This window comes from Trachemys scripta, chromosome 1, assembly GCF_013100865.1.
Source record: "Trachemys scripta elegans isolate TJP31775 chromosome 1, CAS_Tse_1.0, whole genome shotgun sequence".
Lineage (NCBI taxonomy): Eukaryota > Metazoa > Chordata > Testudines > Emydidae > Trachemys > Trachemys scripta.
In genome coordinates this window covers 105,635,498-105,657,101 of record NC_048298.1, presented here as the reverse complement: position 1 = coordinate 105,657,101, position 21,604 = coordinate 105,635,498, and the positions used below count along the sequence as shown (strand labels likewise).

Here is a 21,604-nt window from a genome sequence, read left to right as displayed (position 1 = left end):
TGCACTCAACTCCTTCTCATCCCTCTTAACAGACTTGGAGGGTGAAGACATTTCCCTGGCTGGGGCTTCTTTGTAAGTCTTATTTTTTCCTCAGTAGTAGAAAGGGAGATCAGTGCTGGGAGTCAGCTAAAGGTGGAGGCATGCTTCTCACTCAAGTTCCAGCACTTGACAAAGTCAAACTAGGACAGCTCTGAGGGTGGCCTGAGCCCTGCCTTCATCAGAAGAATTTCAGCCTATCCTCCATTATAGACTTGAACTCCCTGCAAATCTGGCACTGATCTATGTGCCTCACCCAAGCACTTCAGGCAGCTATTGTTTGGGTCACCCACTCAGTGGCACAGACTTCAAACAAGAAGCACTTATTGAATCAGTCATGGGGAATACCTCAATACCGTACACAGAAGAAACCTGGAAATGCAAAAACCCACCAGCCCAAAAAAGTTTAAAAAAAAAAAACAGCTAAGATTTATACTAACCAGACTGATCAAACGAACTATATTATATACACTATTATATACAAAAAGCTGAGAGAGAGAACGAACAAACTGTTTGAATAGGGTTCCAATGACAGTTGCGGTGGCAAGAAATAACAGGCTTAGGGACAGCTCTGCCCTTTATACCTGCATGCAGTGGCACATAGCAACAGGGGGAGCTCGAGCTGCCCAACGAGTACTGCTGAAGGAAAAAGTCTGACCACTATATGCACTGGGCACAGACACCAAGATTTAATTGCACATGTGCAAACATGAAGTGGTAATCCCACTATGTGTCAGATCCCAAATTGCTGTTCCAATAAACTGTTTAAAGTTTTTTAGAACATGCTATACATTTTATTTGAGACCATTACACAGGTATTCTAGTATATGACATGGGAGACTGATTAGTGAGAAAAAAGGCAACCTACCTCAGGTTCTCACTTCTTTCTGGGCATGTCAGTTTTGCAAATCTAATGAGGTAGTCTAGTTCCTTAGAAGGCAAATATATTGCACCGTTCAAGCCACCTTTGAAGTCTTTCTGAACATGCTCTTGAGTGAAGTTCTGCAGCACATACTGGACTTGCAGTATTGTACGCAGCTTTTTCTTCTCTGCTTCAAGCTTCATTATAGTATCCCGTCTCTGAGCCTTCCTCTGTGCTCTCAGCAGCTGTTAGAATACAAGAGTGAGTTGGCTCACTAGACAGTATGATAACTGATTGGGTGCTGGACTGCAAATTAGAAACTGGAGGGCCAGATTTACAAAGGTAGTTAGGCACCTAAAGATGCACTGAAGTGTTACTGGGATTTACAAAAGCATCTAACCCATATTTAGGCACTTTTGTAAATCACACTAAGCATGTTGCTGAATCTTTAGGTGCCTAAATACCTTTGCAAATCTGACCCTTAGTTTCTAACCCTTCACTTGATGCCAATTTCCTCTTTGGCCTAGACTAAAACATAAAAAGTAATATATAATAAGCCAGTGATGTATTTGAAGTTTGCAAGCTATGAAGTTAAATTACTTTGAGTGCTAATCAAAAAACATGATTTCAATTGTATCATGAATTCCATATAGAATCATAGAATATCAGGGTTGGAAGGGACCTCAGGAGGTCATCTAGTCCAACCCCCTGCTCAAAGCAGGACCAATTCCCAACTAAATCATCCCAGCCAGGGCTTTGTCAAGCCGGGCCTTAAAAACCTTCAAGGAAGGAGACTCCACCACCTCCCTAGGTAACACATTCCAGTGCTTCACCACCCTCCTAGTGAAATAGTGTTTCCTAATATCCAACCTGGACCTCCCCCACTGCAACTTGAGACCATTGCTCCTTGTTCTGTCATCTGCCACCACTGAGAACAGCCGAGCTCCATCCTCTTTGGAACCCCCCTTCAGGTAGTTGAAGGCTGCTATCAAATCCACCCTCATTTTTCTCTTCTGGAGACTAAACAATCCCAGTTCCCTCAGCCTCTCCTCATAAGTCATGTGCTCCAGAACCCTAATCATTTTTGTTGCCCTCCGTTGGACTCTTTCCAATTTTTCCACATCCTTCTTGTAGTGTGGGGCCCATCTGCTATGGAAAATTACATCATGAATCAGTGGCATTTTGCCCTTCTCAGCTAGATTTTACATTACTGTAATTACATGTTAAAATATGTAATTATGAATATGCTATACAGTGAATGCAAAAATGGTCAAAAATGCAAGGAAAGGTTTCATATTGTAAATCATATTACTCCTATTTACTACTGAAAGAATACTTCAGTACAGAAGTTCCTAGTTGTCATACTACACCAGAAACCCACAAATACTTGCTTGATTTTCCTGTATTGACACAAGACAAACATTTAATTGCAAGAGTCATAGCAGAAGTCATTTAGGTAACATGTAGTTCCCCAGTGTATTCTGTGACAAGGCCCTTCCAACACTTTGTGGCACACCTGTATCAAGTTCTGCAGCAAAAAAATTTAGTGATTTCCAAATCATTCCAGAAGTAAAAATACACCAAAGTTGTTCTATTTAACTATTGAGCAGTAATATTTCAGGACTTTGATTTGCAGCAGTGTAATAAAGGAACATCACTTAACATGGAAGGGCTACAAGGAGTTATTTTGCCTAGTGCTCACTTCTGGAACATTAAGCTTTAGCAGGTTTTTGCAGAACCCAGACTTAGTAAAAAAGAAAATAGAAGGAAAACGTGAGAATCCAGTGATTATGCTTCAATATAAGAGAATAATTAGCTATTATAGCTTTTAACTCTTCCATGTAAACATCTTGTAATCTAATATACCCCAGGGAAGAACATACAATTACATGCAACAGCAACATGGAGAAGTAAATATTCTTAAAAAACAGGAAAGCCTCTTAAACAGTACAAGTTCAATTTGAGTGAAATATACAGAGGAGTACAAGTTACATCCAGAAGTTTAACTAATAATGACTATAAGAACCCAACTTATGCATGTAGCAACTTCCAGGACTCAAGTACTCTAGAAACAGTCTTTTAACCCTCTGCTTACCATTCACTGTTCTCTCACTAGCCTAAGGATTAAGTTGTACCTGCTAACTTCTACTCAAGAGAACCTCAAAGTCTCACCTAATGGGCAAAGGCTTTGTAAAGTGAAGTAACAGTCCCAGTTCTGGAACGTGAGCATGTGTATGAGCCCCAAATACTGAGTAATTTTGAGTTAGTGTTTTTGGCTTCTCATACCCAATATTTCCATCACTTTTCTGTTTATTTTGTGCCTGAAGCTATGTCGCCTGGCAGGAGTGGAAACTGAGTTCTTTGCCTTTTGCATACGGGTGAAGTAGAATCTAGGTTCTGCAGTGAACTTCTGCACTTGGCCCACTAAGAACTGAGAATTCAGTCCTGAAACTCAGACCGCCAAAAAGGGTGGTTATTGTACAAGTTGATCCTTGTCCACTTGAACCAGAACATCCTGGAATCATCTAAAGTTGACTGCACTTGGGGTACATATTTGAGCAGTAGTTTTATGAGACTAGATGCTCTTAAATCACTGGCCTTCATGTTCTAGCTACAGTATATGCAAATATCTAAAGTGATCCTATACCTTGACCACATTTTCACCTCAAGACAAAATTTCTGCTTTACAGTTAATTATTAGATTGAGGCTATCCTGCTGTTCTACATGTTAATGTTACCTAGCCATAAAATCAAAATTAGAAAGCTAGAAATACAAGCTTTGCATTCTAGAAAATGAAGACTATCTGTAAGTCATGACTACCAGCTCCATCTTTTTAGATTAGTACCTTAGACAAAAGTTCAGAAGCTTTGTGTAACCATGTATCTTATTGTTTTACAGAGGTTTAGAGCACAAAAGAGTAGATTTTACTTACATCTTGGCTAAGTCCAGAAAAAGTCTTTTGAAGCTCCTTGGCAAACTCCAAGTTGTGTAGCACTTCATCGTATTTCTCCACTGCCTCCTGCAATAAGCAGATATCAAACTAGCAGTGCATTTATCATATATGTTTAGTCTGTGGCTAAATCCTAACAATTCTCATAGTAAACTTTATTTCAACTGTGAGGCTAAATTATACAGCTTTTATTACAGGTTCAATTTTGTTTATACGATCACCACCTTTTAAGTAACTTCACATGAAAATGTTTCCTATTGTTACAAGTAACATCCAAGATTACCATACCTGAGGTTAGTAAGAAACTCATTTTTTGGACTGACTATTGTATAGACACTTTCACCATTTCCCCATATTCTTAACTGTAAACTCTCCAGGACAGGGACTGTCCCTTCATACAGGTTTGTAGGACGTTTAGTGTGATGCTACGTTATCCTGACTGGGAAGTTTGGGCACTATCGTAAATTTGTATTATTCATCTTTCCCTTTAGTTTAAGTCAGAACCACAGAGAGAAAATGCATCAAGATACAAAAGCAATTTTATAACCACAGAAGCTCACAAGGGAACAGTATCTGAAGCTACTTTTAACTTCAAATTAACTCAAGTTATGTCCCTTTAAAAAGGTGTACAATACAGCTAACTTCATGTTCATAGAATGCTTTTGGAAATTAGTCTACTTATAGAAGTCACGCCTGGAAAAGGAATTCCTGTCTGCTTCTCTAACACCTCTAACCAAAGTTTAGTTCTCATTCGAGACTAGATAATGGAGCTTCTCTGAAATAATCACTTTTAAGGTACACTGTCTGGTTGCTGAACTCCCAAGTCTATGTTTCATGGAACTTGTTTACTGCAACCCCAATAATATGAATTGTCAAGTTTTATTAAGTTCCATAAGTGCTTTGGCGGTAGTAATACCTGCAGTATTTCTAAATTAAACATTACAGCATTTTGCTATTACATGAGATCCAGAGTGAAAGCAGTTAGTCGAGACCAGGGGTTGGCAACCTTTCAGAAGTGGCGTGCTGAGTCTTCATTTATTCACTCTAATTTAAAGTTTCGTGTGCCAGTAATACATTTTAACGTTTTTAGAAGGTCTCTTTCTACAAGTCTATAATATATAACTAAACTATTGTATGTAAAGTAAATAAGGTTTTTAAAATGTATAAGAAGCTTCATTTAAAATTAAATTAAAATGCAGAGCCCCCCGGACCGGTGGCCAGGATCCGGGCAACACGAGTGCTACTGAAAATCAGCTTGTATGCTGCCTTTGGCACATGTGCCATAGGTTGCCTTCCCCTGGTCTAGACTATTGGTAATATATAATGTGAAGCTTTAAAGTTGGATTAAAGGGATGCTGTCAAGTCAGTTGTAGAGCACCTCAATTTGGAGCCTGTGTTCTTTGTATTCTTTACAATCTCAGTTCAGTTAACGCCAAGAATAAAAGATTAAGTGTTGGTTATACTTGCTCAGATATTTACCAAGGCAAGAAGCATTTAGAATTAGAAGAGCTAGTATATTGCCATCAATTGTACTTGCATAAAAGTAAGCAGTCCTTTCCTTTTAGGCACCAGTTTAATTGTGTTCAACAATTTAAAACAGAGCACAAACTATCTGGGAAATTTTACTTTAGCTTCAATTTGTATTTCTGCCCATAATTTTAAGAGATGTCACTGTTTAAATCAACTGTTTAATTCTAAGGACTTCACTTAAGGCAAGAATTTTAAGACCAGGCCCCAATAGGCCAAATTTGATCATATTATATCAATGTCATGCTCATATGTAATGCCAATTTCCAATTAGAAATATGATTTTAAGTTGATCCTTAATCACTTAATCTTTTCAAAAAGATGCTACAGGTCTGTCTCATCTTACGCGGGGGTTCCGTTCCGCAGTTAGTGCGTAAAGCGAAAACCGCGTATAGCCAAAACCCCATTGAGTTCAATGGCTGGCGAAATCACCCGCACTACAGGTATAGTATTAACTGTTTTTCTCTTTTTTGTTTTTGCTGACTGCATAAAGTTGAAATCGCGCATGTTAAATGCGCGTAAGATGCAACAGACCTGTACTACTACAACACTATAGTGCTTGCCTTTGGACAGAAATGAGTTCCCCAAGCAAATACTAGTTAATTTAACACTGATGCCCCTACTTGGTTTCCACTCAGCATGAAGTAGAGTTCTTGATCTCAAGTTTGAGAAATCAGAGGGGTAGCCGTGTTAGTCTGAATCTGTAAAAAGCAACAGAGGGTCCTGTGGCACCTTTGAGACTAACAGAAGTACTGGGAGCATAAGCTTTCGTGGGTAAGAACCTCACTTCTTCAGATGCATCTGAAGAAGTGAGGTTCTTACCCACGAAAGCTTATGCTCCCAGTAAGTTTGAGAAAGTTTGTTTTGAAACTAGCCTCCATCATGTATGTCTCTAAAATTAATCTCAGAACAAATAGTAGAATTTGAACATAGTAGAAGTTGCAATGTAAATTGTACCTCCTGCCCTAATCTAATAGATTAGAGGCACATGCAAACACATTAACTATAAGCAAGAGGGGAAACAAGTTTTATTATAGGGTGCACAATAAACTTAAATACAAGAAACTGAAATGTTAATCATATTTATTACTCTTATTACAATAGCACCTAGGAGCCTTAGTCACGTAGAAGTGTACAAGACACCAGGCTGAATGGCTTACAGTACTTCAGGCTAATTTGTAGTCAATAAGTGGCTCTTCATCTTCCTTTCTGATGAATCATACTAGAGTCATTAGAAAAGTAAGTTTAACATTGATAATTTCTTGTGTAATATACTGGGAGCTAACATTTGAGGTCTCTTGAAAACTAGATTAAATGTAATCTGTGAATTTAAGAGATAAAGAGCTAGAGTGGCAGCATTGAAACTCTGTTCAGCCCACAGAGCAGTTAAGGTAAAGGCAACCAACCACAAACTCTTTTGATCCATAGGGAGCTACAGACCACCACCTGGAGTGAATTTTCCCCATAAATTAGGGCTCAGTCTTCCCCAGCTAGTGAACACTAAATGCATGTTTCATTTCAGAAATGACAGACTTGGCCCCATGAATAACAGAAGAGATTAATTTGAAAGTAACAGTCCCTGGTAAAGCAAGCTGATCATATGCACACTTGTTCAGAAAGTGGGGAGCATGACAGATCCTTAAATGAGCTTGATTGGTCCCTTAGGGTATACAATATTGGGGTGATGCATGGCTGACTGTAAAAGCTGCTCTACTCCAGAGGTGGAGTAGCCAGGATGAAAGGGGAGCACTCACACACAATATTAGTATTTATGAAAATTCCATCCAAGAAACTCAGATGTGAGTTTCTCTCAATCCTCTTGCTGCAGGGGAAGAGGAAATTTTCCCTGAAAGGGAATGTTAGCACGAGGTTGGTGTAGGACAGCTTTTTACATTTAAAAATAAAAAATTATACTATGGTTAAAGCTTGTTACACAAAATGCTGTCAGTCATATTTGATACAGGCTTTCCCAGTACTTCAGTCATCTTAGTCTTCTGGTTTTTAGTTGTCTATTAAAGACCTATAGTGAGAATGAATTTTTTAAATTCTCATTTTTAAATTACTGAAAGTGTTAAAAAGGCCACTTCTAAACTAACTTAAAATGTTGACATCACTATATTCGCATCTCAGATTGAAAAATGAAAGTCAGTGGTTTTAGTTTCACTTATCTAGTCATTTTCAGATTCAGTGTTGTAATGTGCAAGTTGCAAATAATGCAAGGGGATTATTTACATATTAGTAGTATTACTAGGAGCATTATATGTTCCCTTCCTCATTCCACAGCCTAAATTTTCTATGTAGATACAGCCCCTTAAAAGTGTTTCCAGGACCACCCTCAAAATATGTTTGGCTACTGAATCCTAAAGAAAAAAAACAGGAAGAGTAGAAGCGGTTCCTCAAGACCCAGTCCTGCTCAATAGCCTTAACTCCAATTAATCTCAATTGAAACAGAGTGCTCAGCAACTCTAATCTTGCATTAACAGCAGGCTCTAGCCCACAGAACTTCAAGTGTAACTGGAACAATTTGATAGACATAAGAGGTCTATTTTTCACTTCAGACAATGAAATCTCACCTATTCCATTTCTAGTATGTTTTTAGAATAAAAGGGTTAGAAAGACAAGATTAAATACATTTGGTAATGATTATTAATTGTGGAATTGTCTTCATTCTAGCAGGCTTTGTACCATAAAATTATTTGCATGTATGTATTACTTAAAACAGTGGTTTTCAAACTTTTTTCTGATGCCCCAGTTGAAGAAAATTGTTGATGCCTGCGACCCAACAGAGCTGGGGGATGAGGGGTATGGAGTGTAGGAGGGGTTCAGGGGTGAGGGCTGTGGGATGGGGCCGGTAATGAGGGATTCAGGGTGTGGGAGGGGGCTCTGGACAGGGGGTTGAGGTGCAGGAGGGAGTCAGGGCTCTGGGCTGAGGGTGCAGGCTCTGGGGTGGGGCCAGGGATGAGGGGTTTGGAGTACAGAAAAGAGCTCTGGGTTTGGGGGGCTCAGGGCTGGGGCAGGGGATTGGGGCACAGGGTTATCTGAAGCTGCTGCACTGAGACACTAGGGCTAAGAGTCAGATGTGGTATTTGATACATAACCCAAGAAGCAGAAATTTAATAAGCACTGCCATGAAGAACAACAATTCTGGTATTTTTGTCACAAGTTTGCTAAATATCTTTTAGCCATAATTTTAAAGAGGGACTGTTATTTACTACATAAATTCTAAATTGACCATTCAGATGGTCAAAGTGATAAACCAAAGGATCTAGTTTAACAAGCCCTCAATTTTGATTTTTCCCCCTCCCTTTACTTGTCTACACTTCCCATATCACAAAAGATTGAACTAACCAGTTAAGGAGATTAACAAAAGAATGCATGCCTTTAGGAATTTTGGAATTACACAAGTTCTAGAATCAATCTTATTGAGGGCAGAACAGTGAAAATGGCATTAGACACTAACCAAAGAATGATGTTTGCCTTTTAACAGAGGCAACATAATATTTCTACTAAATAAATTAAAGCTAGTTTCCTGAACTAGGTCACCTATAACTCAGTGTTCCCATTACATTTCTTAGTGTAACTTTTGATCTGACATTCTATATGTCAGCATGCTGCCACCTATTTTGATCAGAAAGATGGCCACAGCATACAACATGGGACAGTTTAAAAAAAATTATATGCCAAGGGTTGTATTTCTCAGCCTTCTACTGATTGTGTCCAGTTTCCCTTTGCAGCAGTATCTATGTCCTTCATTAGACCAGTAACTCAGCTAGCTTCCTATATAAAGGTGTTAACTGTTGTGGCACAACAAGAGTCCAGTTGCATCAATGAAGGTTCCACCTGGACTCATCTCTCCCAATGGAAGATATTCACTGATCACACTGGGACAACCACCCATAAATCTGCTCCTGACCTTTAGGCCAATAGACCACCTTGGGATAATTCTGCTGCCAAGGCTATATGGACTGCCTCAGGAATGCTTTGCTGCCTCAGGGGACTTGTCTACACTGAAGTTATACCATGTTAGAACACAAACTTGAAGAGATCAGAAAACAAGACATTAGGATTACTTTAACACTAGGCTTAATTTAAGGTTAGCCATGACCAGCTAATGTCAATTGGATCACAGTTAAAATCACTGTCCCTGTCTACACCAAGTGCAAAGCCATATTTATCATGTTTTAGTTACCACAACTGAGGGTTATGTTTTAACATGATGTAATTTCCCCAAGGTAGACAAACCCTTTATGGATACCACCCGAAAGATTGCAGATGACAGGTTGAAAGCACAACAGGCACTTAGTGACAGGTGGAGATCATGTGCTTAAAGAAATGGAACTTGGCACCTGCTCTGGAATGATCTTTGTTTACCTCAATACCCAATTTGAAAGTTAAAAACAGGATAAATTTTTAGGGCAACCCACAAATGTCACTTTTCAGCTTGTCTACAACAAGCAAGCCTATTTCATTTTGCTTTGTGAATACCATTATGCAAGCTTTCTGGTGGTGCTTAGCAATGCTGGCTTTATAGAAGTTGCCACAACAGTTCTGCAATAGGATTCCTCAGCAACTTCACCCTCATCTTCAACATGTTCGAAGCTTTCAAATATTACCCTACACAAAACCATTTACCAAGACAGGTAAGCAAACTCACCAACTGGTCCTGATTGAGGGCTTCTCCCTTCTTCAGGCGATCCCTGTAGTCTTCAAGTTTGAGCTATGAAGAAAAGATTTACGATCAGTCATCTGTTATATACGGATTATTCAGACATCATGGAAAGAAATTCAGCTTTCCCCATGTATATCCTGGGCTTAAGTTGACATGCTGCAGCTAAAAATAATGTCACTGGTTCTGTCCATTTTTCCCCAAATTCAAGTTTCTCTTTCAAGGCACTGCACAACTCTGCCTATATTTAAGCTATTACTACCTACTTTATGGCCTGCCATTTCTTCTTTTCTTGTTGTCTCTTTGGTCTCACTTGCATGGTCATGCCTTTCATATTGCTTCCTAGGCCTTTAACTAGCTTCCTTTATCTGTAACATAGGTACCTTGACTCCTTCAAATCCCTCCTTTCAGAGGGCCACTTTTTTCTAGCGCTCCATAGCTGAGCTACACTCCAGTATAGGCTCCTATTCTGACTACCTTATTCTCAGACCCAAAAACCCAAAGATCTTTCAAGGTGCTATATGCAGTATATTTAGAATCTTATCTTTTATAATCCTCATCCTGCCCTTTCCTCCCTCATGATTACCTCTGTATCTAGTTTAGCTTAGAAAGATATTCAGTGCAGGAACTACATGTTATTTCTGCTAAATTCCTGACTAATTCATTATATACTAAAAGCTACAAAGATTCCTTTTTCATTAGCCTTAATAAGTTTTGCAAACTTAGACTTGCACAAGTTAAGAAATTCAGTACTATGAACCACAGTAATGAATACTACCCCTTGAGGGTATGCAGCCAAATAAAACGTTAACTACTTATATGTACCTACTATGAGCATAAGCAGCTAAGGAAAAGAATGCATCCTCTTACCTATCTGAATATTAATTTATACTGATTTTTTGCACAACTGTGAGAGGCCCTACTGTAATGTACATGCAAGGGAAGAATCAAGGATACCAGGGAAATACCAAGGTTAAATTTATTTGTGCAGATGGAATACCACTGTAAAGTATGCGGAATTGCTTTAAAGAAATTAAAGCTGGAGGAAAAACTCCAACAGAAGGAAGAGCACTAGGTTGCTGCCTAATGCATGAGCTACACATATCCCATGTTATTTAGTCAAATACAGGTTTGAAGTAAAAGGTATTTTAGAGCACAAAAATATGAAAAGTTTGAACTCTGGTGCAAAAAAAAAAAAAAAGCTGATTTTCAATGAACTTATAGAAAAAGATTCTTCCCAAGTGTTTGAAAACAGTTTGAGAATGCAAGTGCCATCTCAATCAAACATTTCAGTTGCAATGCTATGAATTATCTAGTTGTCTGAACTCCTAATTTAAGATTTGTCTGACATTCACCTACACTAAACCACAAAAAAGTGCACCTCGAGTCCTTCAAAGTGACAGCTCCTTTACAGACTGCTAAGCTTTTTAATAGAGCCTTAAAATTTTTTTAAATCAAAATGACAGATGAAAAGCTGAATAATTTTTTGCAAGATTCTATATGCTTCTGAAGTCCAGACCTCAAACCCTATAAAAACTGAAGTGCAATACATATTTAATATGACCTTGCACTTATGAGTCAGAGAAAGCAATTTTATTAATCTGTTCTTTTACATGCATCACTGGATTTTAATATTAGATGCCTATAATCAATACAAGTAGAATACAAAGTTTTCCACAAGTCTGATTATGGGTTAGATTTTAACTAAACTAATTCTATTTGTAAATCCAATTTAATCCATTAAAGGGGTATTCTCTTGCACACTAGTCAAGCTGTCATAGAATCATAGAATATCAGGGTTGGAAGGGACCTCAAGAGTTCATCTAGTCCAACCCCCTGCTCAAAGCAGGACCAATTCCCAACTAAATCATCCCAGCCAGGGCTTTGTCAAGCCGGGCCCTAAAAACCTCCAAGGAAGGAGACTCCACCACCTCCCTAGGTAATGCATTCCAGTGCTTCACCACCCTCCTAGTGAAATAGTGTTTCCCAATATCCAACCTGGACCTCCCCCACTGCAACTTGAGACCATTGCTCCTTGTTCTGTCATCTGCCACCACTGAGAACAGCCAAGCTCCATCCTCTTTGGAACCCCCCTGCAGGTAGTTGAAGGCTGCTATTAAATCCCCCCTCATTCTTCTCTTCTGGAGACTAAACAATCCCAGTTCCCTCAGCCTCTCCTCATAAGTCATGTGCTCCAGACCCCTAATCATTTTTTGTTGCCCTCCGCTGGACTCTTTCCAATTTTTCCACATCCTTCTTGTAGTGTTGGGCCCAAAACTGGACACAGTACTCCAGATGAGGCCTCACCAATGTCGAATAGAGGGGAACGATCACGTCCCTCCATCTGCTGGCAATGCCCCTACTTATACAGCCCAAAATGCCATTAGCCTTCTTGGCAACAAGGGCACACTGACTCATATCCAGCTTCTCATCCACTGTGACCCCTAGGTCCTTTTCTGCAGAACTGCTACCTAGCCATTCGGTCCCTAGTCTGTAGCAGTGCATGGGATTCTTCCATCCTAAGTGCAGGACTCTGCACTTGTCCTTGTTGAACCTCATCAGGTTTTCTTTGGCCAAATCCTCTAATTTGTCTAAGTCCCTCTGTATCCTATCCCTACCCTCCAGCGTATCTACCACGCCTCCCAGTTTAGTGTCATCTGCAAACTTGCTGAGAGTGCAGTCCACACCATCCTCCAGATCATTAATAAAGATATTAAAACCGGCCCCAGGACTGACCCTTGGGGCACTCCGCTTGAAACCAGCTGCCAACTAGACATGGAGCCATTGATCACTACCCATTGAGCCAGAGGATCTAGCCAGCTTTCTATCCACCTTTCAGTCCATTCATCCAGCCCATACTTCTTTGAAAACTACAACAGCTGTACAGCAAAACCAACTACTGCAGAAAACAAATGAGGTTTGAAGTTGCCTTATCCAGACATCTACATACATTTACTCTGCTTCCATATTTGAGACACAAACATATGCAATTTTAAACTAATCTGATTCCTCTTTTCAAATATATCTAAACAAAACCCAAAATGTACAAAAATCAACAGTGCTATATATTACTCTGATAAAATCCCAAACAGAGGACACCTTATTGAGAAATGCTGCTGAATATGAACTGGTTTTATTGATCTTTTTATACTAGCTGCAGCAAACCCATTATGTTCTATACTCTATAGGTATGCAAAATAGATTCTTATAGCAGGATTTAAAGTTTACTATTGAGGAGCTGTAACTTAAACTTGATATTTAATTATCAATTTCTTCAGCATAGCAAAGAAATAAGTTACCTTCTTTTTCTCAATATTCCTGATCTTGTGTTTGAGACAGATAAGTCCATTATCAATGTAAGTCTCATATGCCTGGGAAGGAGTGGCAGCAGGGTTCAGAGAAGACTGCAGGGGGCTCAGGGGAGGCTGGTTCTCCCCAGGTTGGCCAGGGGTTGCCTGCTGCTTGGCCGGCTTCATGCTTTTGTCCTCCCCCCCTTCCGAGTGGCCTGAAGGCGACGGGCAACGGAAAGGGGATTGGGAAAGCTGCACCATTGAAACAGATGGGCCTGCCAAAAAAAAGTGGGTTGTTTAGCTCTCTTCCCCTTTCCTAGAACTAGAGCATTTTTATTAGTAAGTATAAGTATTTACACTAATAAAACCTTAAAACATGAAATAAAGACCCATATAAAAATCAGCATAGAAACTTCCCCATCTCTTCTTCCTCATTCCCTTGAGAATATCAGAAGCAGGAACTTCAAACCAGGGAAACTTTACATGGTATAGATCTCCCCACCCATCCAGATAACAGAAATCCTTCACGCAGGCAGTATTAGGCAGTGGCAGGGGATGATTCCAGAAACACGAGTGGCCATGTAAAAAACTAGGCCAGTCCCTGCACTCATCACAGAGGGAAAAACTGCAAGTAAGCAACTGCAGATTCCACTCCCACCTGCCAACACAAACATGCATTTAACTGGTGTAACTGAGGATTCAGTCTCCTCCCTCCCAACTCCTATTAAAGTGGTTTGATGCAGTTCTCTCCTTACCTTCATGACCTTATAAGCAACCCAAGAAAACATTTGGACAAAACAATGCACATTTTAAAATCCAACTGATTAGAGGCAGAGGAGGAGTTGCCTAGTAAAAGGAAAGCTTTAGCCCTAAAGCCAAAGCAGCAGCAACATCCTTGAGAAAGAATCAGCCTACATCCACAGCCCAAGAATATCTTTAGGCTGCAACAAGAAAACAAGTTTGGGGGGAGGGAAAGGGATTTAACCTTGAAAGCAGTAGGCATTTCTATACAACATTCACAACCTACAGGTCTTTAGTAATGACCGATCACGCTCATTCTTAACTTTGCCTGTAACCACCAGGCCAAGCCCTGGTAAGGGAAGGGGCTCACACAGGAACCCCAAACCGAATTTATAGGAAAAGCAGCAGATTTCCCTTCCCTTATCACTCCCTTCTCAAGCCACCTGCAATAGAGTTGGGGGTGCAAAGTATCAGCGGATATTAAGCACCACTGCTCCCCCTCATGACGATCTACAGGGCGAAGAGGGGAACTTGCAATCATACATGCGCTTGCTGTCAGCGCCTGCCACAAAAGGGTGCCAAGGGGGGGGCAGTTTAAGGGGGGCTGCTTTGTCCGTCCCCCCAGCCCTGGGCTCACACCCATCCCACAACACTAGAGGGGGAGGAGAGAGGAAGCCTCGATAGCCGGTGCCACCCCCCATCATCATAAACACACGGGACCCCACGGAGCCCTTCCCCTGGAACGGGAAACTGGAGCGCGAGGCAGAGCTGCAGGACGCCCCGCCGCATCCCTGGTGCGGGGCGGGCAGAGCCGAGCGCCAGCAGCCCCCGTGCGCGCGGGGCGGGCGACACCCAACGCTCGGGGGGCTGCGAAGGAGCCCGCGGGGGTCCGGGGAGATGCTGCTGCAGCCATCCCCACCCATAGCGCCAGGCACCGGCCGCTGCAGCTGGCTCCGGGATTCAGCAGCGCCGCCGCCTGCGTCCGCTGCTGCCACCGCGGGGCTGAGGAGGACGCTGCTGCGGCGGCGACGCCGGAGCCGGCGCTATAAACCCCTCCCTCCCGGCGCCCCTCACCTCACCAGCCGAACAGGCTCCGGCCCGCCCTGCTGCCCGCCTCCCCCCTTATATACCCTCCTCCCGCCCCGCCGGCCGGGAGAAACGAGGGAAGGGGCGGAGCCTACATGTGAGGTCACCGCCCTCCTTCCAATCGCCGGCTCCTCGCGCCCGCCCATCTGCCCCGTCCCTCCGGCCCCCACCACGCGCTCTCCCCGCCCGCCACGTGACGGGTGGACCGTTATAGGGGAGCGGGGGGAGGGGCATGGCACCCACCGCCTTTTTAATTCCCCTGCATCTCCTATGGGGTAGTGGGGCGGGGCTACAGCTCCTGGCTCTGCTCCCTGACAGCTGGTGGGAGCTGGGTGGGTCTCAGGCTGCTGCCCAGTATTGCACAAATCAGCACGCATGGCCCCTTAGCTGGCAGCAGCCTCAGCAGAGCGCCCAGGACAGAGGGACTATGCAGTGCAGAAAAGGACCTTAGCTCCATGACTTCCTCCACAGGGAAGAAAAGTAACAATTGAATGTCATGCAATGAATAGGAGTCATGACTCTTGCGTGAGTCCAAGTGGCTCCTTCCCTATAGCACAGTCCATGTGCATGAGCAACTTACGTCAGGAGATTATGACATATATTCCAATTCTATTCTATAAAGGCTCAAATATGAAATGGAGGTGCCCTTTCTACACAAGTTCAGCCTATTACAGTGATGGGACCAGGCACAAAATTCCTCTCTGAGGGCCTTTGAATTTGGGATTTTGCCTCATGCCCATTTCTAATGGCAGCTAAATTGCTTTCCTACCAAGGAGAGATTCATCCAGGTCAGAATGGAGCCTCATAGTGAAACTTTTACTGTTGCTGATCATCTGTATGGGAAGGATAAATGTGTCTTATATACATAGGACCCAATCATACAAGCACTAATTAGCTGGAGCAGTGCTTATTATTGTGAGTAGCCGCACCAAGTAAATTAAAATTGAAAATAAATAATAAAAGTCACAAAGTTAAATAACATTCATTTGTTAATCTCTGACAATGTGATCGGGGCTGTACAATGGATAAAAATCCAACCTCTACCTCATATAGTTTGCAATCTTGCAATGGAATAGACAAGGAAAAATGAAGAAGACAGAACACTCTAGGAAGCCCGGAGGGATAAGCTGAAGTTACATTCTCTGTGGTTCACTTTTTGTCGGCACCACCTGAAAAAGTAATGAATAGTACAGAGAGAGAGGGTGAAATAAAGAGGTATAAACAAGAGATTTGTTTAAAAAAGATGGAGAATCAATAAGGATTCAAGAAGGTTTTTCCAGACCGGTCTTTCAGATATTATGTTGGACAGGTGCCACTTTGTTTCTCTAATATAGAGGAACTGCAGAAAAGGAGGCTATCACACAACTGAGAGATTGTGTAGAGAAGTAGGAGGTTGGTGCTGGATGATCAGAGAGAGAGTAGGAGAATAGAAAACATAGACCCCAATCCTGGAAAGAGGTCTGCTCACACAGATCCAATGGCAGGATCTGCAGAGTTGCCAGCTCTTTTATCACACATCTTGTATATTTGGTGTTTTTTCTTAGAGCCCAAGCTCCTGGAGTCAAATGATTACATGAGAATCTCAGCGGTCATTTAAATAAAAAGCAAATATCTATCCTTCATAATTGTGGAGAAAAGCTTGAAAATATGACCCGACCCATAAAAAGATCCCCTTTTTTTCATTTTTAGAAATCTCATGATTTTTAAGTCAATCTCATTATTTTGGGGAGTCTGACTCAAGATTTTTGAATGTTTGGGGTTGGCAATACTGGATCCATGCCTTAAGATTTTCCTTTCTGGATAAGACCAATGTTCAGTCTTGTTCCCTCTGGCAGTGAGCACTATATGATTTTCTTGGTCTTGCAAAGAATTACAGGAATGCTTAAGTTTTTACACCATGATTAGTCTTAACTATGCACAGGGTGAAATCTGGCCCCACTGCAGTCAATAGGAGTTTAGCTGTTGACTTCAATGGGGCCAGGATTTCATATAGGGTGCACAAAAATGAGCTGGCACATCTTTCTAGGCTCAGAGACTTACGCCATGTCTACACTATGGGGGCTATAGTGGCATAACTATGATGTCCTAGCTATGCTGACATAACTGATGCAGCCTAAAGTGATGGAAGGAGGTTTTCTGTTGCTGTAGGAATACCACCTCCCTAAGCATTCTTTCATCAAGCTAGCTGCATCTACACCAGACGTTAAGACGGCATTCCTACAGAACTCAGGGGTGCACACTCCCTGAGTGCCATAGGTTATGTCAAACTAAGTTTTAAATGTAAGCTAGGCTTTAGATTGCAATCTCTTTAGGGCAGAGACTACCTCTTTGCATATGTTTGTACAGAATCTAGCACAAAGGGTCCAAATCCCTGCAATGTAATTATAAAATTAATTCTCAAATAATACAAAAACAATAATAATTAATACAGAGAAAGGCAACTGGAATTAGCCTAGAAATGGTAAGGATGGGTGGAAAAAATACTCTATAATGAACCTTTGAAGTTGGGAAATTGCACAAAAGAGAAAAAAGATCTGTGAGGAAGACTGGTATAAGTCCATGCCGGATTTCAAAACCAATGATATGTTTTGAACTTCATTCTGAAATGAATGGAAAGCAAACAGGTTGTTTGAGGTTGAGACTCTTTGTGAAGTTAAAGTGCATATATTTAGTCTTTATAATATTGAACACAAAAAAAACTGTATTACAAGAACATTATTAAGGTTGCCAAGTCAAGTACTCAAATGTTAGGAAATGTCAGAATTGCCTCGGTGACCTTAATTGGGACCCTTGGTATGTATGTATTATGATACAGCCTTTAATTACATAATTGCATGCTATTTGTTTCACAAGACTCCCACCTCATTCAGTGCACAAGACTCAAGAGTCTTGGATTCCATTCCAGGCTCTGGAGGGGAGTGTGCTCCATTGGACACAGGCTGTTCTGCCCATTTCCTTCCAAGCTTGATGCCATCTAACCTATCCCTTCCAACCTGCCTGTCCCAGTCCTGTCTCTTCCCTGCCCCTGGCTCCTTTTCCCAGTCCTATTCTCCTTGCCTACCCATCCCTAATCTCCCCTTCTCAGGCTTCTCATTCCAGTCTCTTCCCCAGCCTGTCTTAGGGCTTGTCTTCACATACAGCACTACAGCTAGGAGCAGATTAGGGTTTTGTGGGGCCCCTGGGCCAGAGCAAGTGGGGGGCCCCTCCCCACCCCTTCCACCTGCAGTCCGTCCCCCACGCTCTCCCCGGCAGGAGCAGCGGGCAGAGCAGGTTGGGGTGCAGAGGTGCCCATTTTCCTGGGGCCCCCCAATTGGCCAGTAGCAGCACCGCTGTAGCACTTTAGTGAAGATGCTACTCCCGTTGGCATAGTTAATCCACTTCCCTGAGAGGCAGTAGCTATGTCAATGGGAGAAGCTCAGGGTTGTGGATTTTTCACACCCCTGAGCTACATAGTTATACTGATGTAGGTCTGTAGTGTAGACCTGGCCCCAGCCTCCCGCTCTGGGCTCACTGTCTGAGTCTCACTCCACCTCTGATTGTCAGTCTGGCCTCCTCCTCAGACCTAGTCATCATATTCATCACAGTCCCCCTCTCATCCGATCTACTGCACCCCTCTCCCTATTGGTTCCTAGTCCCAGTCTTCCCCGGTCCCTCACCTACTCATCCAATCTCAATGCCCCCCCCCAGCTAATTGCCTTCCAGTCCCCCATTTCCTATTTGCAGTCTCCCCCCTCCAGCTCCCAGTCCCAGCCTGCACTTCCCCTTAGCTCCCAATCTCCTTCTGCAGCCTGTTTCAGTCCCTCCCCTCCATCTCTCAGTCACAGTTCTCTCCTCCCACCCGTCCAGTCCCCATCTCACCAGACTTCCAAGCTATTCCTTTCCCTTCCTCCAGACCTGCTTTTCTCCCCTCTACATCCAAACCAAATAACTTCCTTCTCCATGCTGCCTGGGTGCCAGCAGGGAGGTCATAGAGTGCACAGGAGAGAGACTTCCTGCTCTCAATTCCAATACCCAACCCCACCACCACCAGCCCAGAATAGTTGAGACCAGTCATTATAGGAAAAGTCCACTGTGATGTTATCTGATTAAAATATGACCATGCAAATCATTGTGGCTACCACTGTTCTATAATTGCAATGAATCTTGTACAAAGTGTGATGCATGGCCAGAAAGGGTTAAGCATCCTGCAGGATAAATGACTCAAAGTCAACCATTAGAGAGTTAGAAAAGTATGTGAATGGTAATTAGGGCCACTCCATGCTAGAATGCAAACCTGTAGTGTTAGAAAATTGGAGGTGATGTTAATTGTATGTGTGTACTTATATCTTGTTAAATGTTAGCCATGTAAACAGACAGTTCCTGTCTGTCACTAGCTATTGATTCAGTGATCAAAAGGACACATTAACATTTAGATGAACTGTAAACATAGGATGTCACTGTGTTTGTCTCTCTTTGAAATATATAGCAAATTACCTGAGAATGATGGAAACCGGGCAATTGCCTTATGTTAATCTGTAGATAATTACTGGCAAGGCTTAGGAAATAGATCTATTTCAAAGACTCCATAATTGCCTATTATTTGCCTGAGGACTTCAAGCTGTCAAAGAAGACCTGAAACTGTATAAGAATGTCGGGGGTCCTGATCCTTTTTATCTCAGATCTGCCTGATGCTTCGTGCAGGGAAAGTTTAAGCCCAAAATTGAGATCTCCAGTCCTAATCTGGAATCACCCTGAATATGAACATTGGATTATAATCTATGAACTAATTTTGGAAGCATTCTTTGCAACTACAAAACTTACCATCTCTACTAAGAACTATACTCATGTCTGTATGTACAGTGATCTTTTAACCAATACTCTCTCTCTTTTCTTTTTACATAATTTTTTGTTTAATTAATAAGAATTGGCAGTAAGCTTGTATTTGGGTAAGATCTGGAATATTCATTAACCTGGGAGGTAATGTGTCTGATCCTTTGGGTTTGGTAGAACTCTTTTATATGATGAATAAGATATTCAGTAATCCTCATCATATTTGACTTGGGTATCTGAGTGGAGGCCTAAGGCTGGGTTGCTTTAAGGGAACAGGGTTGTTGGCTTCTGGGTAACCAGAAAGGTATTATAGAAGCTGTTTTGTGCTGGCTTGGTAAATCTAAGTACTAGAATATCCACCAGCTTTGGGGATTGTCTGCCCCATTCTTTGCAGTTCACCCTAATTGAGTGACCTCAGTTGGTGCCCCTGGGACTCCAGTCACATCTACCTTCACCCCTGTAGCACTGGGCTGGAGGAAGCATGCTCAGTCACTCTGTAGGGAGAGCACATGCAGTTTGGTCACATAGCAGTGCAGGGATGGAGCAATCTTCTAACCCGATGCACTCTTCAGAGCTTTTAGCTGCTGAAATCAAAGTGTCTATGTCTACTTGTGCAAACTGTGATTTTTTTTTTCCCCAAAGTTTATAACTTGGCAAGATTTAGGCAGATTTTCATGGGGACAGAAAAGGGTACATCCTTAGTACAAGGGCCAACCCCCTGCCAAATTTCAGATCCCTGCTCCCAAGTATAGTGGTGCTACAGTATTTCAAAGAAAACTTCTTAAAATTTTACCACATGCAAAAACATATTTTGGCTGAAATTTGCCAAAACATTCAAAAAATTGCTTGTGTAACCAACCTTATTCAGCTCTCTAGTGCATATGCATTATTATACAGGTTTTAACTACATGAACTTATGTTATTTTCCCACAAGATCCCTGTGTCATTCAGTGCACAGGAGAGACCTGCCCCAGGCAGGAACAAGGTTGTGCAGTGAAGGAGGCTGTTGTCTGAATAATCCCTTCCTCATTTGCTGCAGAAGTTGGAAGGCTGTAGTGAGTGAGACAGGCCATTTCAGGAAGACAAAAGACGGTCTCATATTTAAAGCAGTTGAATGCTGCCCTGGGGGACTGGATTTATCCCTATATATACCACAGCATTCCTGTGTGATGTTTGGTAAATCCCTTTAACCAAACTTGTCACAGGTGGTTAATTGTGTGTTCCTCATTTTCAAGGTGACACCCTCCCCCCCCCCCCCCACTGGCCCCCTGAGACCTTGGGGTCTGATCTGCACAAGTGCTGAGCACTCAGTTGCAATTGAAGTCGATAGGACCTGTGCTTTGAACATATAAATTGATATGCAATTGAACATATTCTGAAAAATCAGGACCTAAGCATATCAAATTAGACACCTAAAATTAGTGGACTCTTGACCTTTCTGTGCCTCAGTTCCCTATCTATAAAATGCTTGACTTTGCATCCTTTTTTTTTTTTTTTTTTTTAAAAACATAGCTTTTGTGTGTAGTTCAATAAACTGCCCAGTTTATTTATTGAAACAATATAAACCAACTAATTTCTTTCCACATCACATCTTTATTTATGTTATTAATTAACTTTTGGTACTACCCAAAATGTG

At 41.8% G+C, this 21,604-nt stretch overlaps 1 protein-coding gene across 10 annotated transcripts in view; it reads right to left on the bottom strand.

Annotated features, from left to right (window-relative positions):
* The window catches only part of CAPRIN2 (caprin family member 2), a 62,153-nt gene extending 46,960 nt beyond the window's left edge, over positions 1-15,193 (bottom strand). For 8 of the 10 annotated variants that reach the window (XM_034780294.1, XM_034780348.1, XM_034780321.1 and 5 more), the window contains exons 1-5: positions 14,993-15,100; positions 13,342-13,607; positions 10,031-10,093; positions 3,832-3,918; positions 905-1,143 (exon numbers count right to left, since the gene is read on the bottom strand). In XM_034780294.1, coding sequence (XP_034636185.1) covers positions 905-1,143; positions 3,832-3,918; positions 10,031-10,093; positions 13,342-13,607; positions 14,993-14,996 — 659 coding nt within the window. In that variant the 5' untranslated portion in view covers positions 14,997-15,100. Of the gene's footprint in view, positions 1-904; positions 1,144-3,831; positions 3,919-10,030; positions 10,094-13,341; positions 13,608-14,087; positions 14,863-14,992; positions 15,101-15,147 lie in introns of those variants that run through there. The other 2 variants (XM_034780303.1, XM_034780312.1) reach the window with 2 other exon arrangements.
* Between the last annotated feature and the right edge of the window lie 6,411 nt (positions 15,194-21,604).